The sequence below is a fragment of the Epinephelus fuscoguttatus genome, linkage group LG5 (genome assembly GCF_011397635.1).
Source record: "Epinephelus fuscoguttatus linkage group LG5, E.fuscoguttatus.final_Chr_v1".
NCBI lineage: Eukaryota > Metazoa > Chordata > Actinopteri > Perciformes > Serranidae > Epinephelus > Epinephelus fuscoguttatus.
This window is the reverse complement of record NC_064756.1, coordinates 43,629,329-43,654,276: the sequence shown is the minus strand read 5'-3', so window position 1 is coordinate 43,654,276 and position 24,948 is coordinate 43,629,329. Positions and strand designations below refer to the sequence as shown.

General features: G+C 42.1%; 1 protein-coding gene across 3 annotated transcripts in view; it reads left to right on the top strand.

The window, feature by feature from the left end:
• The window catches only part of ulk2 (unc-51 like autophagy activating kinase 2), a 102,031-nt gene that overhangs the window by 25,889 nt on the left and 51,194 nt on the right, over positions 1-24,948 (top strand). For all 3 annotated transcript variants that reach the window (XM_049576742.1, XM_049576741.1, XM_049576743.1), the window contains one exon: positions 24,744-24,776. In XM_049576742.1, the coding sequence (XP_049432699.1) occupies positions 24,744-24,776 (33 nt within the window). The remainder of the gene's footprint in view (positions 1-24,743; positions 24,777-24,948) is intronic.

The window sequence follows — 24,948 nt, the reverse complement described above, 5'->3', positions numbered from 1 at the left end:
TGTGTGTGTGTGCGCGAGAGAGAGAGGAAGACAAAGGCTGGTGTGGTGATCAAAGAGCCGTTTGGCCCACAAAACAAAATGGATGACAACAGAGAACTACAAGATGGCCAAATCAAAGCTGGCTTGAGGTTGGGGGAGGTGTTTGTGTGACTATGTGGTCAGGACAAAGACAAAGGAAAAGAAGCGGGAAAAGAAGAGTCACTTGGTGGTGTACTGCTTTGTTAGCCGGCAGAAGAAGGCTGGAAAGAGCTGTGGTTCCAGCTGCAGTCTTTGCTGTGTCCTTGTTCCAAAGGTTCTGATCCGAGGAAGCCAGTCGCTCGGGGTCCTTGCAGAGTTAGTGCTAACTCACTTAGTTCCTTGTTGCTGGAAAGCTAGTTGCAAACCTTGTGCTTGCAAGTCTAACTTCTCTGGTTCAGGTTTGCCTCAGCCTTGAGTGTGGGCAACTCGTGGTCCAGGAAAAAAGAGAGTCTGTTAGCAATTGCCCCACCTTTGATGGTTCAGGGCAAGGAGCAAGGGTCTGAGCATCTGGGCCTTTCCAGGCCCAGCAGGAAAGATGTGTGGGCTGCTCCGCAGTTCCCGAGTAAGAGAGCAGGACTGTCTGAGGTGTGAGGTGAGAATATAAATAGCTGTCTTTGTTTGGAGAACAAAGAGCATGCAGAGAGGAAAAGCCTCTCCAGTTTATATTTTAACAAATGACAAATCATCTGTGGTCCTGTGAATCCCAACAATAGTATTAACTCAATAAAGTGGACACAGAGCTGTCAACAGGATTAATTTAGATTGAACTGCACTATTATAGCACCTTCCTAGTAGGGCTGCACGATATATTGTTTGAACATTGCCATCGCAATGTGTGCATGTGCGAGTCACATCGCAGGACATGCAATGTTTTCTCTTTTTTTTTAGAACATGTAAACTTTTGTTTTGCTTCAGAAAAGCAGCTCGGAGAGGAAGGGCTTGGCTGCAATGGAGTAAGCTGTGTTTGACATGAGCTCCCATTAAACCTCTATTTTAAGCGAAAAACGTAAGGTGTATTCCATTTCATACAACAGTAAACTATCTCTAAACTCAATCGGAAATTGAAACAGCTCCGCAGTGGTGCCAAGATGGCAACCAATCTGAGGAAATATAAGTATACTGGATCCTCCAACACAATCTATCGGCTTGGTCGGATGAAGTGGCTACTCTACAAAATACTGTGAGTGAGATGAAGACAGAATTGGCAGAACTGAAAATGAAGTGTGAGGATATCAAAGGAAGGATGAGGAGATGTAACATAAGAATCATTGGTGTACCCGAAACACCCGACTCCAGCGCCACAACCTTTGTGTCAAAGCTGCCTACTGAAGTGCTACAGTTGGATAAAGAGCCACTGATCGACCGCTTGCATCGGAGCCTGGGGCCGTACTGTGACGCGCACGCACTCGGGGTCCACTCCGTTTCAACGGGGAACCAATCACCATCTTTCCGGACTACACGGCAACTGTAGCTAAAGCCCGGGCTGCGTTTACAGAGGTGAGGAAGCTGCTTCGTGACCGGTATGGGATACTGTTTCCAGCGTGACGTGGTCATGTACAGAGGGGAGGACATGGAGTTTACTGACCCGGACAAAGCTATGACTTATGTGAAGAAGAACATTATTCCACCTACGGAAGCCGGAGAGTGTCCTTGAGACTGAATATCTTCACTGAATATGTATGCCTCTGTTGTGCTCTGGCAGCACTACATTTACTTTGCAAGTAAACTGGAGGAGATAGGCATCTGGCATATGTGCAGTGCAGAGAGAACATTTTGCGCAACCACAGTTCTTCTACAGGACTTCTTAGCCCTGCAGATTGTCAGTCTGTGCAGGATCAGTATTATTTGGCTGAATTAGGTCTAAAATATAAGGCGAACTAATTAGAAAAGTGCCATTAAACGTGTTGTTCGATCAGAACAGAAGATATGACCAGCAGGTTAAAGCATTAAAAAGGTTTCAAAATGTTTTAAAACTTCACTTATTGATACTAAAGCCTTCATGTACACCTATATGGCCTCTTGTCAGCTTTTATGAATGTAGTAAACTTAAGGCTGCCTCTATGTGAATCACAAGCTGCTTCAGTGGGTAAAGTACCCTTTTTCCATTACAGGGTTTGGCTGCACTGAGTCAAACCATGCTGCGTCGATTTGTCTTTCCATTACCAGTTTAGATGTGCCGAGCCACACCGAGCTGTGGCATAGATGGAACATCTCTGGAGTAGGGCAATAAGTGCGACCCACTGCCTCCAAGCAGGCAGCGGTAATGTCTTGCCGATGGCAGTCAACCCCCTACGACCCCTTGCCCAATCAAGCATGTGTTGCGAGACTCAACTCAAATCTGTCTGTGCAGGAGACCAGAAAGAAAGATGTTTTTAGAGTCTCTATTTGTTCAGCTTTCAGTACCTTTGTAGTTTCTAACTGAATCTTTGTGATTTGGAGTTTAGTTTCTCTCCTGTGTCCTCTTTTTAGTCTAGATATCGGATTTATTTTACTGTTTCATGTTTGCTTTCAGCTGCACAGGAGTCATATTAAGTTACTGCTGATGAGAACACAACATTTTCTTATTATGCTGCTTCACAATAAAATCTTTTACACAGTAAAATAATGGGGGACTTTCATTGTGAAAAATCTATAGCAATGTAATGTGTTTATTGCCAAAATTGTGGAACTGTGTCAGTGGCTACTGATACCACAGGGCGAAAGAGTACAAACAGAAACAGCTACAGTGGGATGTTGATGAACAACAGGCTCTTACTGCACCTCTGCAAACGAACTCAACTCCCAACAGGTAAACTTCTTTTACCTGCCCTGCTGGGTGATGGAAGAATGTTTGCAACAAAATAACAACGGACTTTAGCCATAGATCAGCCTGCTGCTTTTAAACATCATCACTCAAGACAAGCCATCATCAGTTTAAGTCACACCTTGAAATAGGTAGCCCTGTTGTAATGGCCAAGTCAAACAAAATTGAGCCAAGCCAAGCAAGCACATGAGTATGGACAAAAAGGTAAAGAAGTAGCAGCTACCTGTTTTTCTCTCAGAATAGCTATGCATTGACAAAACACTGCATGGCTAGATGTGGGAGTATGTGCACCCATGACAAATTGCAGGTCCTTATTCTGGCTTTAGTTGGGAGAAGCTCTGCTCATTTGATGTGTTTAATAACTGTCTTAAGGACATAGCTCGGCGGCTCCCAGTCCTCCTCCATTGAGATGTTGAGGAAGCTGCAGCAGTGTGAGGGAGACTGGTCTAATTACAAGGTGTCCTGTGTTCTCCCTCCTCTCTCACTCATGCTGCACAGTGCAGCTTTGCTGTTTGGACTTCTGTGAACTGGCAACAGAGATAACAGGAGGTGTGTTTGTGGTGATTTCATTGCAAGGTGGTCTCTAGTTTATTCAGTTATTGACACAAACAGAAACAAAGAAATTGTTGAGAATAATAGTTGGTTCAAAGGTAAACAAAGGAGGAGGGTGGTTGCTTCTATGAAGTATTTTGGTGTGTGTGTGTGTGTGTGTGTGTGTGTGTGTGTGTGTGTGTGTGTGTGTGTGCGTTAAACAAGGTATTGAGGCAGGACTGACATGAAGAAGGCTGAAAAGAAAAGAGACGGACATTCGATGTTCTGGGACACTTTCGGAGGGGATTTTTGGAGCTCAGTGAGTTTTCCTAGAAAACCTGCCGTATGAACCTCCCTGGCCTCTGCCCACATTCCTTCACAGAGCTTTGCTTTCCAGACATTTAACTGGCTGGGACTCAGAGGAAAACACTGTTACTTACTGCTCACCGAGGCAGAGGCACACACACACACAAACACACACACACACACACAGAACATGTAGTTAGTGTTTAACATGTTTGATCAACACATAGGCATGAGTAAACACATGATTTTCAGTACATGTGTCTCTCTTGCATAACATGTTTTTTGTGGACCATAATTCAACTCTGTGCCTTAGAAAGTTTTCAATACAAATGAAATTATTACATTAAATTTCTGTATTTCACTGTGTTGGCACTTCACATGAAAGTGTATTATGGCTATGTCCCACTGAGCAAGCAACGTCTGTGGACGTCCAAGACTAGTTGATATCACATCTGTGGACAAGATATCAACTAGTCTTGGACGTCCACAGACGTTGCTTGCTCAGTGGGGTTTTACGGCATGTATGGCTTTCGACTTCCATGTGCAGCTCCCGCAAGCTAAGTATTTGTCCAGTTTGTAAAACTTTTTTGGCCTCTTTTTTATACATCCTGTACAAGACACTGATTGTATTAAAACGTGTCCTTTAACTGGATGAGGAATCTAAGTCATTGGGCTTGTACTTTTAAAGACTTTGGAGGAAAAGTTGAGCTGTGACTGTTCCTCGCAGCCGCACACCAAACCACACCAGCGAAACACTGTTTTTAAACAAGAATCTAATTTATCTGTGATTTATACTGGTTTTTGTCAATGTAACTGCTGGCCTCAGATTAGGAGAGACCTCTGTGGATGTTTCGGCTATCTACAAAGCCTCTCCTGACTCATCTCGGTCTTGTTTCTCTCACTTGAGCGACCGAGTTACAAACTATTCTGTCATGTCGGCTGGGTGTGAGTCATGCCTTCCTACCTTTTTCAAAGCTGAAGGAAGGCATCGCAGATCTGCGGACAGATCTTAAGAGAAGGACAAATTGCTCGTGGACTTCTCTGCTGTCGACTCGTCCCAGGCAAAACATACAACACTCCTTAAGTCCTCTGGTTATGGTAACCGAAACACGTCCACCAACAATGACACCACTTTACCATGGACCGGCTCCGTCACTGCTGAATCTCCAGTGCCTGTGACAGCTTCAACAATCTGCAACCCATTGGTACTTCCAAGGTGCAAAGACCAAAACATCGGCGACCTCCACCCTCTGTCGGGACCGACCAGAGCTATGGCGTCTCAGCGGCAGGGATGAAGTGAAGGCTCTGGTGAGCTCGACACCCCTTAAACTGGACCCGGTGCCCTGGTCAGTGGTTACCAAAGGAAATGGTGCTCTCCTGTCCCTTCCTCCTCCATCTCTAGACTTACAGCTGGCCAACAGGTTCGACATTCTGAGTGTGAAATTCCCCCCTGTGGGTGCAAGTTCCGACTCTCCACCGGCTCCCATTCCTCCACCCAGCCGTGGTTTCCATCAGACAAATGTCCGGAGCGGATGGGGTCCAGCGACACCTGGGACATCTACAGCAGGCTCCATTGCGCCGCCAACACACCTCCAGGAGGTCAGTGGTGCATGCCCAGGAACAGCACCCTCCTTCTGTGCTGATTGTGGGGTCCTCCATGGTCAGACATGTGGCGGTACGCAACGGTCAGACCTTCTGCCACCCTGGTGCCACCGTCAGGGATATTACATCTGCCACCCTGCAGGCTACAGCCCAGCACACTTCTGCCTCCACGGTGGTTGTCGAGGCTGGCATAGATGACCTAAAACAAGAAAAGTCGGATCTTCTAAAGAAACTCTTCATCCACCTGTTGGACAGCCTGCTGGTCACTGGGAAGCAGGTAATTATTTCCGTCCCGCTTCCCCCACCTTGCTTTGGTGACATCACCACCAGCCGTCTCTGGCTGAAGGGTTACTGTCTAAGCAGAAATGTTCCCTTTGCTGACAACTTTACCACTTCCTTGGGCAGACCTTGATTGTTTGGCAGGCACGGTCTGCATCCTAGCCGAGAAGGATCACGGCTCTTATCAATTAATATTGATCTGACTGTGTCCTGTTGAGCACCCACCTCCACTTGACTGACAGTAAACACATCCAACTGTACGCACTCAACCTCTTTCTCCCCTCCCCTCACTTCTGGACGCTATTGCTGACCACAGCGCCCCCTGCCAGCCTCCAATAGCAGCACCACTTTAATTGGTCCTCCCCACAAAACCTATTAATTGTCAAGGCTCACTGATTTCTGTTATCACTAACCCCAGATCCTGGCAACGACCTGGTGAAGTCAGTGCCTTCTCTGAATTGTGTCTTCCAAATTACAAATTTCTTATTTCACCGCGCACCACTGGCCAGGGAGGGGGTGTTGCTGTGATTTTTAAAAATGTTTTTAACTGTAAACTCCTGTCACAAGTTTTGAATTGATGTTGTGTAAGATTGAAAGATCAACTCCGGTACTTTGAGCACTCATATACAGGCCCCCTAAATTCAACCCAAAATTTATAGATGAGTTCTCTCACTTCCTATCCTCAGTACTCATTAATTCTGATCATGTGCTGATCCTGGGAGACTTTAACAGTCATGTCTGCCCAGTGTTCTCTCAGTAATTAATAGCTCTCTAGTGAACGGCTATGTCCATACATGCTTTAAACATGCTGTCATTCATCCTCTCATCAAAAAAGAAAATCATGGTCCATCTGTTCCTGGTAACTACCGTCCAATATCAAAGCTCTCATTTTTATCAATAGTCCTGAAAAAATTGTTTTCTCTCAACTCATCTCCTACCTTGACAGTTACAGCATTCTGGACAAATTTCAATCAGGCTTTAGAAAGCATCATAGCACAGAATCTGCCTTGTTGAGAGTAACAAATGACTTACTTTTATCCTTAGACTCGGGATGTTATGCCACTCTGATTCTCTTAGATCTTTCAGCAGCATTTGATACTGTGGATCACTCCATTCTCTTGGACCGCTTGGAGCATGTTGTTGGCATTCAGGGACTGGCCTGTCAGTGCTCCCATCTTCTATGGTGTTCCTCAAGGTTCCATTTTAGGCCCAATTTTATTTTCACTATACATGCTTCCATTAGGCTCTATATTAAGGAAATACAATATATCTTATCTTCTGTTATGCAGATGATTCCCAGTTGTACCTCCCAAACCATCACATCCTTGCAGCATTAATTCACTATTACACTGTATTAATGACATACAATCTAAAATGGCACGAAGCTTTCTCCAGCTGAACCATGACAAAACTGAGGTCCTCATCTTTGGCCTTACAGACATTTCTGCCTCTGTTACCAGTGCTCTTGGTCCTCTGTCTTCGCATTTGAAATCTCATGTAAAGAATCTTGGTGTCATCTTTGACTCTGGCTTTAAATTTGATAAACAGATCAACTCAGTTGTCAGTTCAAGCTTCTTCCATCTTAGATCCATTGCAAAAGTTAAATAATTTCTGTCCATAAAAGATTTAGAAATTCAGGTTCATGCTTTCATCTCCTCCCGATTAGATTACTGTAATTCCATCTACACTGGCATCAACCAGTCAGCTCTATCACACTTGCAGCTCGTTCAGAATTCAGCAGCAAGGCTCATTACTGGTACCAGGAGAAGTGATCACATTTCCCCTGTATTGGCCTCGCTTCACTAGTTACCTGTAAAGTATAGGATTTATTTTAAGACTCTTTTATTTGTTTTTAAAGCACTGCATGGACTAGCACCAGATTATATTTCAGAACTCCTCACTCCCTATTCCACCTTTTGTCCCCTCAGATCCACTGACAAATCACTGCTTTCCATCTCACTTACAAAGTTAAAAACCAGAGGTGACAGAGTTCTCAAGTTTTCAGTGCTCTCTCTTTCTGTTTCCTCTATCTTTCCTTCTATGTTTCGTTTGAATATTTTTAATGGAATCTAGGCAATGGAAATCATCAGCCAAAGCATCTTACAAAATTTGTTAGATATTCATCTTTTTCATTGAATTTGCTCAAGGCATTTACAGTATGTATCGTGTTTTAAATCAGTCCAGGCTTTAAACAAAGTTGGACCTTATTTCTAAGACCCTTTGTATTAATGTTTTTAAGAAGACCTGTGAGCAGGAACTCTACTGTTTTAGTTGATTATTTTTCTTGGTTGTGCATAATTTCAGAAGCTTTGAACAATGAAATTCCGTTTGGCAACATCTCCTTGTAGCAGCAGTATGTCCTAGTCATAAAATATAATGTAATATAAATAGTAAAATATTAAAAATAAGGTGCAGTTTAGAATATTTACAACAGATACAGACTGTAATATTCTGTATCAAAAGTGCAAGACAGTCAGTAGTCCAGGTAGTAGTAGGTGTGTGGACATGGTTCCTGCAGCAGTCTCTTCACAGCCATGGGGAAGCTGGAGTAGATCTCCTCTAGGTGTGGAAGTGGGGAGCCGATGATCCACTGAGCCGTCTTGATGACCTGCTGCAGTTGTTTCTTTTCAGATGCAGTGCAGCTGACATACCACACCGTACATCCATAGGTGAGGACACTCTCTATTGTGCAGTGGTAGAAGTTTTTCAGCAGAGGTGGAGGGAGTTTGTTCCTCCTCAGCGTTCTCAGAAAGAATAGACGCTGCTGGGCCTTTTTGATGATAAGGGTGGCATTCACAGTCCAGCCCAGGTCCTCCGAGATGTGCAGACCAAGGAGCTTAAAGCTGGTGACCCATTCCACTTCCTCCCCAGTGATGCTCAGGCCTGAGTGCAGTGTGGTACTCGACTTCCAGATGTCAATGATGACTTCTTTTGTCTTCTTGGTGTTGAGGTTGAGGTGGTTGTCACTGCACCAGGCAGCCAGTGCTTGGACCTCTTCCTTGTATGGTGCCTCGTCCCCGTTGTTGATGAGCCCCAAAACGGTTGTATCATCCGCAAATTTGATGAGGGTATTGGAGCCATGAGTAGCGACTCAGTCATGAGTGTACAGTGTGTACAAGACTGGACTCAGCACACAGCCCTGAGGAACACCAGTATTGAGGATGATGGTGGAGGATGTGGAGGTGCCCATTCTGACATGCTGGGGTCTGTTAGTCAGGAAGTCCTTGATTCACAGACAGAGGGAGGTTCCAAGTTGTAGTGTCTGCAGTTTGTTGATGAGTCGGCTGGGGCTGATGGAGTTAAATGCCGAGCTGAAGTCAACAAACAGCATCCTGATATATATGTTGGGGCTTTCAATGTGGCTGAGAGTGGTGTGGAGGGCGATGGCGTCGTCTGTGGATCTGTTGGACCTGTAGGCGAACTGATGTTGGTCAAAGCCAGGTGGGATGTGGGCCTTGACATGCTGTAACACCAGTCTCTCCATACATTTCGTGATCACCGGTGTCAGGGCCACCACATCAACCCTGTGATGGCAGAGGATTTGGGCACAGGGATTATGGTGGCAGTTTTCAGGCAGGTGGGGACTGTGGCTTGCTGCAGTGAACGGTTAAAGATGTTAGTGAATACTGCAGCAAGCTGATGAGCACATGATTTCAGCACCCTCCCTGGTACTCCATCCGGTCCTGGTGCTTTCCTGGTGTTGATGCCACGCAGGAATCGCAGTACCTGGTGTTGTTGGACGGTGGGGGGCTGGTCGTGCTCTGATGATGTCAGCTGTGTGTCCTCTGCCTGTCTGTTGTCCTCTTCAAAGCGGGAGAAAACGGTGTTGAGCTGGTCTGGGAGAGAAGTGTCGGTGGGGGAGGCGGTGTTGTGGCATGGTTTATAGTCCGTAATATTCTGTATGCCTTTCCACATGGAGCAGGGGTTGTTCTCCCTGAGGTTGGCCTCTATCTGTTCTCTGTACTTCGCTTTAGCAGCCTTGATGCCTCTGTTCAGGTCCGCTCTAGCCTTTCTGTAGGCTTCCCTGTCCCTTGACCTCAGTGCTGAATCCCTGGCCTGGAGTAGTGCTCTGATATTGGCATTAAACCAGGGTTTTTGGTTGGGGAATGTTTTCTCCTGTTTCCTTGATGTTACATTGTCCATGCAGAAACTGATGTATGACAGTACAGAGAAAGTGTGGAGCTCAATGTCTGGGTCTTCAAAGAGCTCATATATGGTGTCCTCAAAACAGTCCTGCAAGGATAGTGTGGCCTCCTCAGTCCAGCACTGCACTGACTTATACTGTGACTTAGACCTACAGATGAGGGGTTTGTAAGCTGGTGTCAGGAACAGGGAAAGATGGTGTGAGTGTCCGAGGTGGGGGGAGGGGCGGGCTTTGTAGGCTCCAGAGATGTTGGTGTAGACCTGGTCTAGTGTTCTGGCCTTCCTTGTTTGAATGTCAACATTCTTGTAAAATCTGGGGAGCACAGTCTTTAAGTTGGTGTGATTAAAGTCTCCAGCGACGATGAAGAAGCCCTCTGGGTGTTTGTTTTGTTGCCTGATGACGCTGTCATGCAGTCTGCTCATAGTTACATTAGCATTAGCTCGCGGGTGGATATACACGGCAGTTACAAACACTTGAGTTATTTCCCTGGGCAAATAATAAGGTCTGCACTTCAACATTAGAAACCCCAGGTCTGGACAGCAGTGTCTCTCAATAACGGCAGCGTCCGTGCACCAACTGTTGTTAATATAGACACACACACACCTCCTCCTATCTTCTTACCGGAGTCCGATGTGTGGCCCGCCCGGAAGATTGTACATCCTGCTAGCTCCGCGGCTAGGTCCGGGATGTTTTCATGCAGCCAGGTCTCTGTTATCACCATGATACAGCTGTTTATCCGGTTGTTAACGTCCCGTAGTTTAATCTCGTCCATCTTGTTAACCAGGGAGCGGACGCTGGCGAGAAAGACGCTTGGAACCGCTGGTTTGTGCGGTGTTGCGGTTAGCCTAGCTTTGATACCGGCTCATTTGCCTCATTTACGGCATCTTTCGCAGCGCCGCCGTCGCCTCCTTTCTGTCCGTTCTCGCCAGCGTATCCTCTCCGGAAACGAGTCGAACCCTTCTGGGAGAGAAGTATCCATTGTATCCATTGTAAAGCACTTTGGTCAATGATTGTTGTTTTTAAATGTGCTCTATAAATAAAGTTGACTTGACCTGACTTCATTACATTCTGGCAGGTTAGTGCATTTTTATGGCATGTTCTGTTCCTTTCTGTGCACAGTGTTTTGTGTGTACTGTTACTGTTCATATCAGCATATCTGTGCAATAACAAATTGTGTACCTGGCTGCAAAACAATACACTCAAGAGTGAACCACTCTGAAAATCAAGAAGTAATCCTGACCTTTTGTCCTCAGCAGATAATAACTGTTGTCCTGTAACTGTAATAAGGTAGTTGCTTGTGTGACAAAAGCACACTGGCTCACCACAAATGCTTCCCCAGTACACACACACACACACACACACACACACACACACACTCTCTCTCTCTCTCTCTCTCACTCTCTCTCTCTCTCTCTCTCTCTCTCTCTCTCCCTCTCTCCTTTCCATCGTCACCCTCTCCAGTTTGTCCATATCCCTACCCCCATATTGTTACATAACCACTCCTGGAGCTGTAGTGTGACGCATTAAGTTAACAACTAACCAGACACAGTGCTTATTTGGCTCACATGGACTCTTGGCAGTTGGGAGTATTTTTGTGTGTATTGTTTTGTCAGTTTCAAACCGCTTCTAACATTACATGAGTGCGACAAGGTTATGATGACAGAGGGGCTATTTATATCGTAGTTGTTTTGGAATAGTTTTTTGCTGGAAGGGAATGTTTTGGAGCCCAGCCCTCATCTGGCATCGAGCTATTAGGTCCAAAGTCCACTGTTTATTTCAGATGCAGCCAGTTACGAGCAGCACCCTCTAGAAAACATTGATTCTTGTAAACAGTTCAAGCAGTCAATACTTTCTTAACTGTGTGCCGCTACTTCCTCTAAACCCTCACAAACAAAGGCTGCCCTATGTGCTGCTGTCACCACCTGTCTCTTGAAATTCATCTCACTTCTTAGCAATTAGGCCACAAACCAAAATGAGCCAACTGCAGCAGCCAGAGACACTGACATCAGAAGTGCCAAAACACACTGTAAAAAAATAAGGCAGCAGCTTTTAGAGCTTGTCAGGCTGCTATTTGTTTATCAGTTTTCTCTGATGCTGGGTGGGGGACACTTGAGTTTGTGATTGTGCAATAATCTTTTGTGACACTTTACCCTGATCCCCCTACAAGGCACAGACCTGATCAGCTCCACTAATATTTATGCTAAATCTATGCTCTACATCTATTTTATTTGTGCTTTTGTTATTAATGATAAAAACAACAGTGATGAAATATGACTTTGAGACACTCACCAGGATTGAGAAATCAACTCACAACTCTCCCCCTGCTGACTTTGCAACCTGGTCAGTCAAAGTTTTCAAATTTAAACATTAGCCCCTTTTCCACCAACATTTCCAGGAACTTTTATTTCCAGGAATTTATTTACCTGGGTAAAAGAATTCCTGGTAATCTGTGTGGTTTGCGTTTCCACTGCACCTCAAAGTTCCGGAAAATGTATTCAAATCAGGCTGATGACGAAGATGATTCGTGTGCCCTGTATTTGGCTCTGCCAGCTTGGCTGGTTACATGCTGGTGGAGAGAGTTGGAGCTGTTTGTCTCAGCCAGCAGCCAAATTTAAAAGTATTTTTAGACAAGTGTCAAACTAAGTTAGTCTACATACAGACAGCTGTCATTTGAGCTTATTTGAAACAATTCCCTATCAGCTGAACTAGCGTGCTGTCCTTGTGTAAGACATAACGTTAGTGACGGTGGATGAGAGACTGCGTATGGAGCCTATTGAATATTGCTGTCTACATGTTTACATGTTCATGCCTGCTGAACACATGTATTGATACAGTATTGGCAGCTTACTCAGCAAGGTTTAACTTGAGTAGTTTTTGAGTTTTCTTCACTTTGTTTTCACCACGGCCGCTCGGCTGTTCACTGGTTACCGTGTCGTGTAGGCGTCTGTGTGTGTAGAAGTGTGTTTATGTGGAGTAGTTCAGGGCCGTCACAAAAGAACCAATACCATCAATTTTATTTATAAAGCCCAGTATCACAAATCACAATTTGAGTGCAGAGTAAAGAGCTGGAGCTTCTGGTGTGATGGTGGTAGAGTGACACCGACTGTGCTCTCCGAGCTGTCCATAAATGTTCTAAATGTCCTAATGCGAGGGACTTTTCAACTGAACTGCTGTGAGTAAATGAATACCTGGGATTTATTAAGATAAGAGTGTGAAACTTTGCACACTTGATGCACGCTAGGAGAGTTGCCTCACGTGAACGCCAAACAATGAACCAACTTTCCGACGCTGCTTTTGACTGCAAAGACTCTGCATCTCTCGCAAAATTCATTGAAAATGTGTTGTCCAAACATTTTCAAGAAGCAGATGATGTCGTTAAAGAACGATTTATTCGGCTAGAAAAAAAAGTCGACACGATGCAGTCTCCTCTGAATCGCAAAGCTGAGCAGCTAAAATCACTGCACGACACTGTGGGGAAGATTGACTCCCGTGTGATAAAACTTGAGACAGACTGTGCGCAATATCAGACCAGACTGGTCAAATATAGGGGTGTAACGGTACACAAAAATCTCGGTTCGGTACGTACCTCGGTACACAAGTCACGGTTCGGTTTTTTTTTCGGTACAGTAATGAAAAAAATAGACAACTATTAAATATGTTTTACTTATTGGTAACCTTATTAAAACATACCACCACAGCAGTTAACTCTTTTTACACAATTTTTGAATCAAACATATACATATAAAATCCTGCTTTTTCACATTGTTTGAATGAAAATAGAAATATAAAAGTGAAAAATAAAATCCTGCTGTTTTTTTAACACATTTTTTGAATGAAAAATATAAATATACATTTCTGCTTAAACAGTTTTACTCAATAAAAAGTATAGTGCAGCTGGTCAGCTTTAAAGCCTGCTCAGATTCAGTTTTACTAGGAACTTACTTAGCTTTCCCACTTTGTTAAAGTGCAGTAAACAAAACATGCTTATATCTAAAGTGCAGCTGAAACAATTTTACTCAACTCCAATGGCGTTGGTTATTTCTTTAGCGCGATGGTCAGGGAAACGCTCTTTCTTTGTAAACGACGACAATATTGTAGTTTGCACCAGATTGCTTTTTCTAGTCGTGCCGGTTAACGTTCAAACTTGGGTGGTGTCGCTTTAGATGCGTAAGCATGTTAGACGTGTTTCCAAGTACATACCCTACCGCTGTTCTGCAGTGTCGGCACACTGCTTTTGTCTTGTCCACTTGTTTATTTCCATCTTCGTATTTTACCCTGAAACCAAAGTGTTCCCAAACGGAGGACTTAAGGTTTGTGGGTGGGTCTTCAGGTTCATCAGGCTCGCTTGCCATGTTGTCAAAATGCGAGAATGCGCTGCACAAAGTGAAAGCGGAGATTTACGGTCGGACTCGGTCCGTCACTCAATTATGTCCGTCAGGGAACTAGATATTTTAAATGGTTCAGCTCGCAAAAACGGAATTAAAATAAAACAAAATAAAATAAAATAATATCCTGTGCCCAATAATTCGGTACAGGGTCGTGCCGAACCGAAAGTTGCGTACCGAATGGTTCGACACAAATACATGTACCGTTACGGCCCTAGTCACATATGAGGACAGACTCACCCAGCTTGAAGATCGAGCATGTAGAGAGAATATACTATTGATTAACCTTAAGGAGGGAATCGAGTCATCAAATGCCAGGCAATATTTATTGGCCAACATCCCAAAATGGTATCCTGCACTGGCTGAGCAACCTCCAGAAATAATGCGTGCGCACAGGGTTGGTGCGCCCAGAGATGCCTATTCTCAACCCCGCCCTTTGATCTTATAGTGCCTGAGGTGCACTGACCGGGATTGGACACTCAATGAGTCCTGAAGACATCCAGTGCAGGTAGCTGGTCATCAGATAAAGTTTGCATTGGACTACAGCAAGGCTACATCCAAAAGACATAAGCCCTGCTACCCGGTCCTGAACAGGGCACAGAAGGCCCATTTCCAGGCTTTTCTGCTGTACCCAGCCACCTTCTAAATCGGGCCGGCAAGTGCTATACGTTTGAAGATGTTGCTAAAGCCTCTGCATTTCTGGATTCCGAGGCCGCAAATGGAGCTGTTGGTGCGGAGTAAACCTGGGTAAAGTGATGCTACCTGCTTTGTTACAGTGGTAAGACTGTTGTCGAATTCCTCAGTTAAAACTACTATCTTGATTTAAATCCGTCACACTAGGTGTAGACGTTGATAAGCCCGAATAGCTATATAAAAGGGACAACATTTTTTTTTCTATTCTTATAGTTTCTTGAAAGCATTAGGTAACAGTGACTTTAAAATGGACAGCCGAGGAGAACAGATTATGGAGGTTCTCCCTATAGACCTTTGTGTGCTTTTCTCTGTTTTAATGTGTATTTGTTTGTTTGTTTTCTTCTTTTATGTGTGGCCCCTTTTGTGTATGTGTGGGGATGGGTGTGAGGGGAATCAAGGGGAGGGTGGGATAAACGGGTGAGTGGAAACTGAGAGGAGAAGATGTGTACCTCTCAACAGTCTCTGGGATGTAATTGAAAGCTACCCTTACTGTTTCATTGCATCCATTTGTATTTGACAATGAAAAGAAGAAATATGCTCTTTTGTTTGATATTTAATCTAATCTAGTTTAATGAACAGGAGAGAATTAAGAGATCATCTTTCTCCAAGAAACACATGTAAAAACAGAAAAGCTGAGCCATTTAAAAAGAGAATGGGTTGGAGAGGTACTTGGTGCTGGACAGTCCTCAAAGAGGGCTGGTGTTGCTGTCATATTTAATAAGAAATTAAACTTCACAGTCAACAATGTACTAAGAGATTCATCTGGGAGGTATATTCTTATTAATGTTTCTGTGGGGTTAAAAAACTTTACTTTAGTAAATATACAGTGGTGGAAAAAAGTTTTCGGACACCCTTAAAATTTTACACAAACTGAAATATTATCATGAAATATTTGTGGAAAAATCTTTTTTGTGTTTCAAAAGGTGTGGCTGCATTAGACAGATACAAACAAATGCAAATTATATTTTTTTGTTTATTGTTTACAAGAAAAACTAACAAAACTAAATTCTTGACAGTTTCAGTATGTCAGTTCTCAACATTGTCGGTATCAAAGTCAACAAATAACAGAGAATGTGTTCAAAACTGAACAAAAAATAAATAAACCATCACATCATCAAATTAATATTTAGTAGTCCTGCCATTGGCACGTAGTAGAGCTCTAATCCTGGCTGGCATGTTCCCCACGAGCCTTTCACACTGTTGAGGGGTAATCTTGTCCCATTCTTCTTGAATTACTGCTTTTAATTCTTCTAAATTCTTTGGTTTATGCTTTGAAACAGACCTTTTGATAATCCACCACAGATTTTCAATGGGGCTCATGTCCGGGGATTGAGCTGGCCACTCTAAGACCTGGATACTGTGCTCCTGCAGTCAAGTTCTACTGGCCTTGGATGTGTGGCAAGGGCATTATCTTGTTGAAACATCCAGTTTTTACCTCGACGGAACAGTGCACGCGCAGAAGGGAGCATGTGGGTTTCGAGAATGGTACAATACTTGGTAGAGTTCAATGTGCCATCACAGACAGTGAGATGACCAACACCAGCAGCACTCATGTATCCCCAAACCATGATACTGCCTCCATCATGCTTGACAGTAGGTACTGTACATGCTGGAGATAATGCTTCGCCTGGCCTTCTGCGTACCCTCACATTAGTAGGAGGGTACTCATCTGACTACAAAATCTTCTTCCAATTCCTGGCTGTCCAGTTCTTGTGTGCCTGGGCCCAACGACGCCGGGCTAACCTCTGTCTCTCATTGATCAGGGGCTTCTTGATAGCCTTGTAGGACCTTAAGCTATGATCTAAAAGTCGGCCACGTACAGTGCGGGTGGAACACTGGACACCAGTTTGGTTTGACCACTGCTGCTGAAGCTCCTGTGATGTCATTCGGCGGTTTTGCCTGCGCATGCGGATCAGGATGCGGTCATTTCTTGCTGAAGAAACCCTTGGACGCCCAGATCTTGGTTTGTCTTCCAAGCTGTTGGTTCGGCTGTATTTCTGCAGAGTGTATCCAACTGCTGAAGGACTGCATCTGCACTTCCTAGCTATCTGGCAGCAGCTGTACCCTTCCTGGCTGAGAATCTTTATCTTCAGGTGTGTTTCCTGCGTTAGGTTCCTTGTTTTAGCCATTTTTGTGTCTGAAGAACTTTCAAATGTGCTGGCTTTATGTAGACACGAAGCTTGGCAACAAAAATTGTGTCTTTTAATAAAAAGAACGACCTTCATCACTGGTACCAAAATGACCCAATACTCAAAATTTCTTATGTATTTTTATGGAACCAATCAATTTTAAGTTTTTAATGGCTTTTTTAGGATTTATTTAGTATTTTGGCTGTGACTGTACTAAAAGAAATTGCACTTGAAGACCTAAGAGTGATTCTTAATGCAATATTTCACAAATGCATGGGGTGTCCGAAAACTTTTTTCCACCACTGTATATGCACCTAATGAAGATTGTCCAACATTTTTCAGTACAGTAGAGAGTAAACTATTAGATTTTTTAACTCGACAATAATATTAGGGGGAGATCTAAATTTAACACTAAACCCACAAGTTGACAAGAGTGGAAAGATAAGCCAACCAAAAAAATCTGTATTTACATTACTGAAGTTAATGCATGCCTCCGGACTTGTAGACATTTGGAGAACAATGCACAGTGATGTCAGAGATTATACTTTTTAGGGCTGACCCAAAAAATTCGAAGCTTCGTTTGATGGCACTGGATTCGATTGTGAAAGAAAAAAAATTCGAAGCTTCTGCGCTTTTTTTTTTCCTTTGTTTTTTTGGGGGAGGCTTTAACACTAACCCCCACCAGTCCGATACTGACAATGAGCGCACTAAGAGCTGGCAGACATGTCCAAGAGGTCATCAGATGTGTGGTTGCACTTTAAAATATGCCCGACAACCCCCAGAAAGCAGAGCGCCAGATTTGCCAAAAGCAATTGGCATATCACAGCTCAACAACAAATTTGGGAAATCACTTGAAAAACGTAAGTAGTAACTCGTAGGCCTAATAAGTATGGTTGTGGAGTCCTCTGGTCTGATTTTTGCATGAGTTGCCTAAAAATGTTTCACAGTAAATCAGAGAACGGGGATATTATTGGCACTGGTTATCTGAAATGGATAAAGGTATTTTTTACTGGTGAGTTAAGGGAGAATAGCCTATATATCATGTAATTAAAAAAGAAAAAATCTCCGACAAGGAAATAGAAAGCCCGACGCACAATGGAGACCTGCTATTATCCTGCTTGAACACAGACGACTAAATTTTTTCAACAATGTGACTCAAAATAATGATAAACTAGATTTTATTGATGTAAAATATGCATTTTCCAGTTCCACCGGTCCGCTTTGAGTCTGGTGTCAGAGACACTTCTGATGCTCTGAGTTGCGCATCTGTTTGATTGTGCTGCAGTGTGCGCCGAGGGTTTTAATTTAGTGTTCAATCAAAAGTTAAACACTACTTATTGTTTTTTATGTTTTTTCGTTTGTGAATATATCTTAATTCTAGTGTTGAAAGAAACTATGTTTTGTCTTGTTTTTTTTGGTTATTTTTAAAGCTGTTACAAAGTTTACTGTCAAATGAATACAAGGACGAGTATGGACAGAACTGTGCAAGTTAAAGGTTAAATATGATGACATTATAAGAGGCAAAATTAAATATAAATTAAAGAGAGCAAAATTAAATTACTATGAAAGTTGGGAAAAGGCAGGAATGCTATTGGCTTCAAGACTTAAAAAACAGATGACAAAAAATACATTTTCTAGTATCAGATTGCCAAACAACTCAATATCCTCTGATCCTGATCAAATAAACAAACATTTACAGAATTTTACAAAAACCTCTACAGGTCTGACAGTGATGATAACCTGAGTCACTACAAATCTTTTTTAATCACGTTAATCTTGCCTTCTTAACAGAAGAGGAAAAACATACACTCGATCAGCCAATAACCATATATGAAGTAAATCAGGCCATAAATTCCTTGATTCCTGATGGCTACAACGCAGAGTTCTATCAGGAGTTCAGTGAGGATCAATCACCTCTGCTACTGCAGACATATCAAGCATCATTTGAAAATGGAAGTTTTTCACCTTTATTTAATTATTCACATATTTCATTAATTCATAAAAAAGGTAAGGACCCTCTAATGTGCAAGAATTATCGTCCAATATCTTTAGCAAATCTTGATAATAAAATCTTGGCTAAAATTCTTGCAGCAAGATTATTTAAGGTAGTCGGAAAGCTGATACACACTGACCAAACTGGCTTCATGAAGAAACGATATTCATCTGATAATACAAGGAAACTATTTAATATCATATACGTACTATTCAAAAAAACTCACCATGTCGGCTGCACTGTGTACATTAGATGCTGAAAGAGCCTTCGACCGCATTGAATGGTTATTTATGTTCACTACTTTGCAGAAATATGGATTTTGCACTAACTTCATACAGTGGATTATAATGCTTTATCTTAAACCAACGGCTTCAGTAAGAACTAATGACCTCTGCTCCAAACCATTCACTCTACATCAAAGTGCAAAACAAGGATTTCCGGTTTCAGGACTATTGTTTAATTTTGCCATTGAGCCACTAGCTGAGAAAATTAGATCTGAAAACAATATGAAACACATACAAATTGGAAGCCAAACGCATAAAATATCATTGTATTGTGATGATATTATATTGTATTTAACAGATGTGGAATCCTCACTTTTTCATCTAAATCAGATCACTACTCACTATGGCTCTCTGTTAGGATATAAAATAAATTGGGAGAAATGTGAATTATGCCTTTCAACAAAACTTGTGATATCTCATGTGTAAACAATACCATAATAAAATGGAAACAAACAGAAATAACATATTTAGGATTAAAAAATTACATCAAACATCTACCAAACGAGGGATACAAATCTCACTCAAACTTTTAATAAAATAAATGCAAATATTGATCGTTGGTCAAGCCTTCCCATATCTCTTTGGGGTCGAGTGAATATTGGAAAAATGAATATTCTTCCTACTATCAATTACATCTTGAGAATGTTGCCTGTTACAATACGAAAAGCCTGGTTTGATGATTTACACAAAGCAATCTCAGCATTTGTATGGCATGGTAAAAAAGCTCGATGTTCATACCTGAGGATGTCTAATCCAAACAAAAAAGGTGGTTTACAGCTTCCTAATTTTTTTCACTATTATTTATCATTTGGTTGTCAACAAGTACAAATGTCATTTGATCCCAGTGTGATTAAAGACTGGAAAACAGTTGAGGAGAGTGTATTACATGCTTAAATATTGACACAAAATGTCTATACTTAATGAAAACTCTTACTAAGGAATTGATTGGAACCCCCATTGAAGTGTCTTTCAATATTTTAAAGTCATGTACAAAGATTCTCAGAATTAACACAGATACTTCGATAAACCAGCCAATATGGCAGAACTCAAATATAACATTTAACAAAAAGGTCATTAAGTGGAAGAAATTGAAAGACAATGGAGTAACTGAGCTTTGTCACATTCTCTCAAACAACTGTTGTAAAAGTGTTGATGAACTAATGACTGAATTCAACATTACAAAAAGCGAATACTTGAATTACATTACTTTACAGTACTCTATTAAAAAATCTGTTTCGATAGATATTTTGAGCAATTACACACACAAATTTGAAAATGTCCTCTTCAGTCATGACCTGCTGAATAAAAATATAGTTAAATTATGGTATACAATTCTAAATGATAGCAGTGATGATCAATTTAACGGTTGTGCAAAAAAAAAAAGGGGCTAGAGATCTACATAAATGAGAGGAAGAACTGTCCTGGAATGACTTATGGAAAAATGCAAGGCAGCCTTTTCGTTGTATAAAAAACAAACTAAGATCATTTAAAATACTTAATAGGCTATACTACACACCATCAAAACTGTTTAAAATGGGCTTAAAAGAAGACAGTAAATGTCTGAAATGTGGCAATGCTGATGGAACTTTGTTTCACTTACTTTGGGACTGCCACAAAAAAAACAAGAGATTTGGTTTGGTATAACAAAACAGGCAATGAGCCATATTAACATAACTATTCCACTAACACCAGAGTCATATATATTAGGCAATTTACACCAACTTAACAAAGTTTCATTTAAGGATAAAAAGGTCTTCCTCTCTCTATGTATGATCTCAAAGAAAATAATTATGAACAACTGGATCTGCTCAAAAGCTCCGTCTGAGAAGGAATGGATCACTGAGGCAATGGAAACAATCAATTTAGAAAAAGTGGCCTTTAAAGGGATAGTGCACCCAAAAATGAAAATTCAGCCATTATCTACTCACCCTCATGTCGAGGGGGGCTCTGGTGAAGTTTTAGAGTCCTCACATCCCTTGCGGAGATCCGAGGGGGGAGTGGGTAGCACACCTAATGGCTAACGGCACCCCAGACTAATGTCCAAGAACAAAAAATTGAAACCACAAAATATCTCCAACATGCTCATCCGTAGTGATCCAAGTGTCCTGCAGCCCCGACATAAAAGGTTGTTTCGAAAAACGTCATACGAACTCTGTTTTTAGCCTCATTGTAGCCTGTAGCTCTGACTGCTTCTCTGTCCTCCGCGCTCAGAGACCAGCGAAAATACGAGCTTTCCTTACCCGTGTTTACATCACGTGACACATGCACTGCATGTGTCACGTGAAGTTGCTCATTGTGATGAAATGCAAAGAGCAGAGAAGTAGTATGTTAATGTATGAGACCATGAGGAGTACATCCATTAAAGGAGTGTGAGGATGGGGTTTAGGATGGGGAGGATGGACTGAAAGGGGTCACAGATGCTGGTAGATTTTTTTTGTTTGTTTGGTTGTAATTTGTAGGGCTGTACCCAAATATTGGGATATTCGAATATTTGTTATGAAAATTTGGTATTCAATATTCATTTTTTTATTTACTTTTTTTTTTTTTAAACATTTTTTTTTGGTGCTAAATGTAGTCTTTTTGTTGTTTGGTAAATGTAGGTTATCAATAAAAATCAAAGCTTTTAAATTGCATTGTTAAAAATGTGAAAATATAGTATAGCCTATAGGGGTGTAAATCACCAGCTTCATCACAATACGATATTATATCGATTTGTTTGGATGGCGATATGATGTTTGCCGATATCACAAAGTCTGTCACGATACGATTTTGATTCGATTTGATTCAGGAGCCTGCGATCGATATGACGCGATATCATATGCCCATCTAACACAATCATTTACATCAACTCACAAAAACAACTAGAATATGATTTGACTATTTTATTTCTGAGCTCTGTTTGTTGTTTGAGCGGAGGCGCACTTGCCCAGAAATGGTGACATAGACGTGCTATGTGAATTTCAAAATAAATGTGTATCTTTAAGATGACGATATGGATCGATGTTTTCATTTTGCATCAATATAATTGGATCGTTAATCAATGAATCGATGTATCGATGTGGATCGATGTATCGTTACACCCCTAATAGCCTACCAACGGAGCTGGTAGCCAATGCCAAGTTTTACCACTTTATCACTATTCCCTCTAACTTGTAGCTTAGAATTATGGAACCGTTTTTGTCAGTGTTTGTTTCCCCCATTTTGTACAATAAATTATTGTTTAAAGTTTCAACAAGTTTCTTTTGGAGTGCATGACACAAGTGTGTTTTGGAAACGGCCGCGGACTGTCACCTGCTCAACGCATCAGTACCTTCGGGTGCCATGACAGTAATAGCCAATAATGTCAAAATATCATTTACAGACCGATTTAACAGACGATCACTGCTGCCCGTCCCGCAGGTCCATTTGCGGGTCCCGCGGGTTGACCTGTAACCCGCGGGACCCGCAAATGGACCTGCAGGACGGGCAGCAGTGATCGTCACTACATCACTGCATCACTACTCAGCTCAGTCTATAAAGGCTGTAGGCTACACAGCAGTAAAGCTAGAGAAGCCAAAACCAGAAGTGCATCGGCTCTACGGTGCACAGCACTGCTAATTAACCATTTTATTGCAGCACAGAATGTCTGCCAGCAACCAATTACTTGCAGAGGCTTCCTACAACTTGTTTCAACGGTTCCAATTTAATCAGAAGACAAATTAAACAGGATGACTAGCCAATGTGAAATGTGCCATCACATTTTTTTGTGGTTTGAGAGCAAAGATCCGGTCGTCGCTGTGCAAAACTCTGCAATACATTTAGGTCTGAAAAAAACCCGGAGTCCGACCATACTGATCTTCTCTATCAAGCATCCTGCTCGCTGATGTAGAGGCTTGGACAATAAACTGGATTATCCCTGTGCCTGTGTCAGTTTCCAACTAGATATCAGGAACTGTAATATCCTTCACTGAAACTTGGCTAATCCTGGAATACCGGACAACGCCATTCAACCAGGTGACCCTTTTTGTATACTGATCGGACCAAACAGAGGACTCATGTAAGAGGAAAGGAGAAGGCCTACACTTTATGGTAAATACTGGTGTGACAGCGGGATTATTAAAATGCTATCCCGTTCCTGTGACCTGATCTGGAGTTATTAACAATCAAATGTAGATTGCACATTCTACCAAGGGACTTTACGTCAGTCATTAGAGGTCTACATTCCATCACAAGTGAATACAGATGCTGCCCTGCCAAATGTCTGCAAAGACCTGAACAGCTCACAGACTGACCGAACTGCGCTCACTGTTGCTGGAGACTTCAAGTTAAGGATCACTTTATTATGGTTATGCCTGTCTCCTTTCAATATATTCCTTGTCCCACAAGGGGAATAAACACTCTGGATCACTGCTATATGCCATTCAGAGGCAGCTATAGAGTAGTCAGGAAACATGAACAATTAGAAAGCAGCAGTCTACGATGTAGACTGAAAAAAGAAGCTTAAAGGGACCACTGGGAGAAAGTGGAACTAAAATTCCAGGAGGAAATTCCCAGAAGCATGTGGCAAGGTCTAAGCCCAGTTCAGACCAAAGATTTGCATCGAGACCCAACAGTTGTACAACGTTGCAGAAAAAAGTTGCAGTGATGTTTATTGGCTCGTCAGAAGTACATAAAGATGCTGCTATGGAGACGACACATTGTTCATTTGCATTGGTGTGAACCAGTATGACGCATTGCAATAGTTGCAAGTTTTAACCTGTCTCACTGTGAATATATGGTCTGAACTGGGGTGAAGATGCATCTATAGTAAATGAATAACTTTTATGCTCACTTAGAGACATTCAGCAGCCTATGAATAAATTCAGATGAAGCAGAGCTTAATGAATTGGTTCTTTCTGTTAGGTTCCTCTCTGAGCATGATGTCAGGAGGGCTTTTAAGCATGTGAATATCAAGAAAACAACAGGACCAGAGGGTGTCAATGGGCGGGTCCTCAAACTATTGGCTGACCAACTAGTGCCAGTGTTCACAATGATATTCAACCTGTCCCTGGCTCAGTCTGTCATACCCACACGCTTCAAGTCCACCATCATTCCAGTACTTAAGTTTTGTGCTTTTAATGTTCTTTTTAGATCTTATTTTCTCTGCTGATGGTTCAATGATTAGATTACATAGAAGTCCTGACACTGAACATCATTGTTTTGAACCTTGTTGAAAAGTTAAAGGTGTTGAAATAAGGTGATTGGTTATCATTGAAGCCATGACCTTCCATTTTTAGCTCAATTTAGCTCAACACGTTCCATCATGCTTCTTGTGCCAGTGTGTGCAATGTTTATGCAATGTTACATTGTTGACAGGGGTAGTTTTTCCATGACTTGCTGCTGAGCAAAATTTGAAATATTGTCTGTGTCACAACCATTAAACAGCATTTCCATAAGACAGAAATCTATATTTAGATATAGCAAAAAATAGCAAGTGCTGGTGTTATGTATTGTGGATTTTTTCCTCAAGGCTGTTTTCTTATGGATGTGTGATTGAGCTGACAGCTGCTTCAGGGCAAATGGCTTCTGTAACTGATTCTGTGTCTCTTCTCTTCCAGGAAACACCCAACTCTGTTTTCCTGGTCATGGAGGTAAGTATAGAAATGTCTGGGTATTTGAGGAGTCAGAGCTCATTCATACCCTCTTCTCATGTGCTGTCACTTGTGCTGGGAAATTCAGTGTAACTTGTTTCTATGTTACTTACTCTAAAGATGAATTAGTTAATTAACAACACTTTATTTATGTAAGTAACGTGATAACATA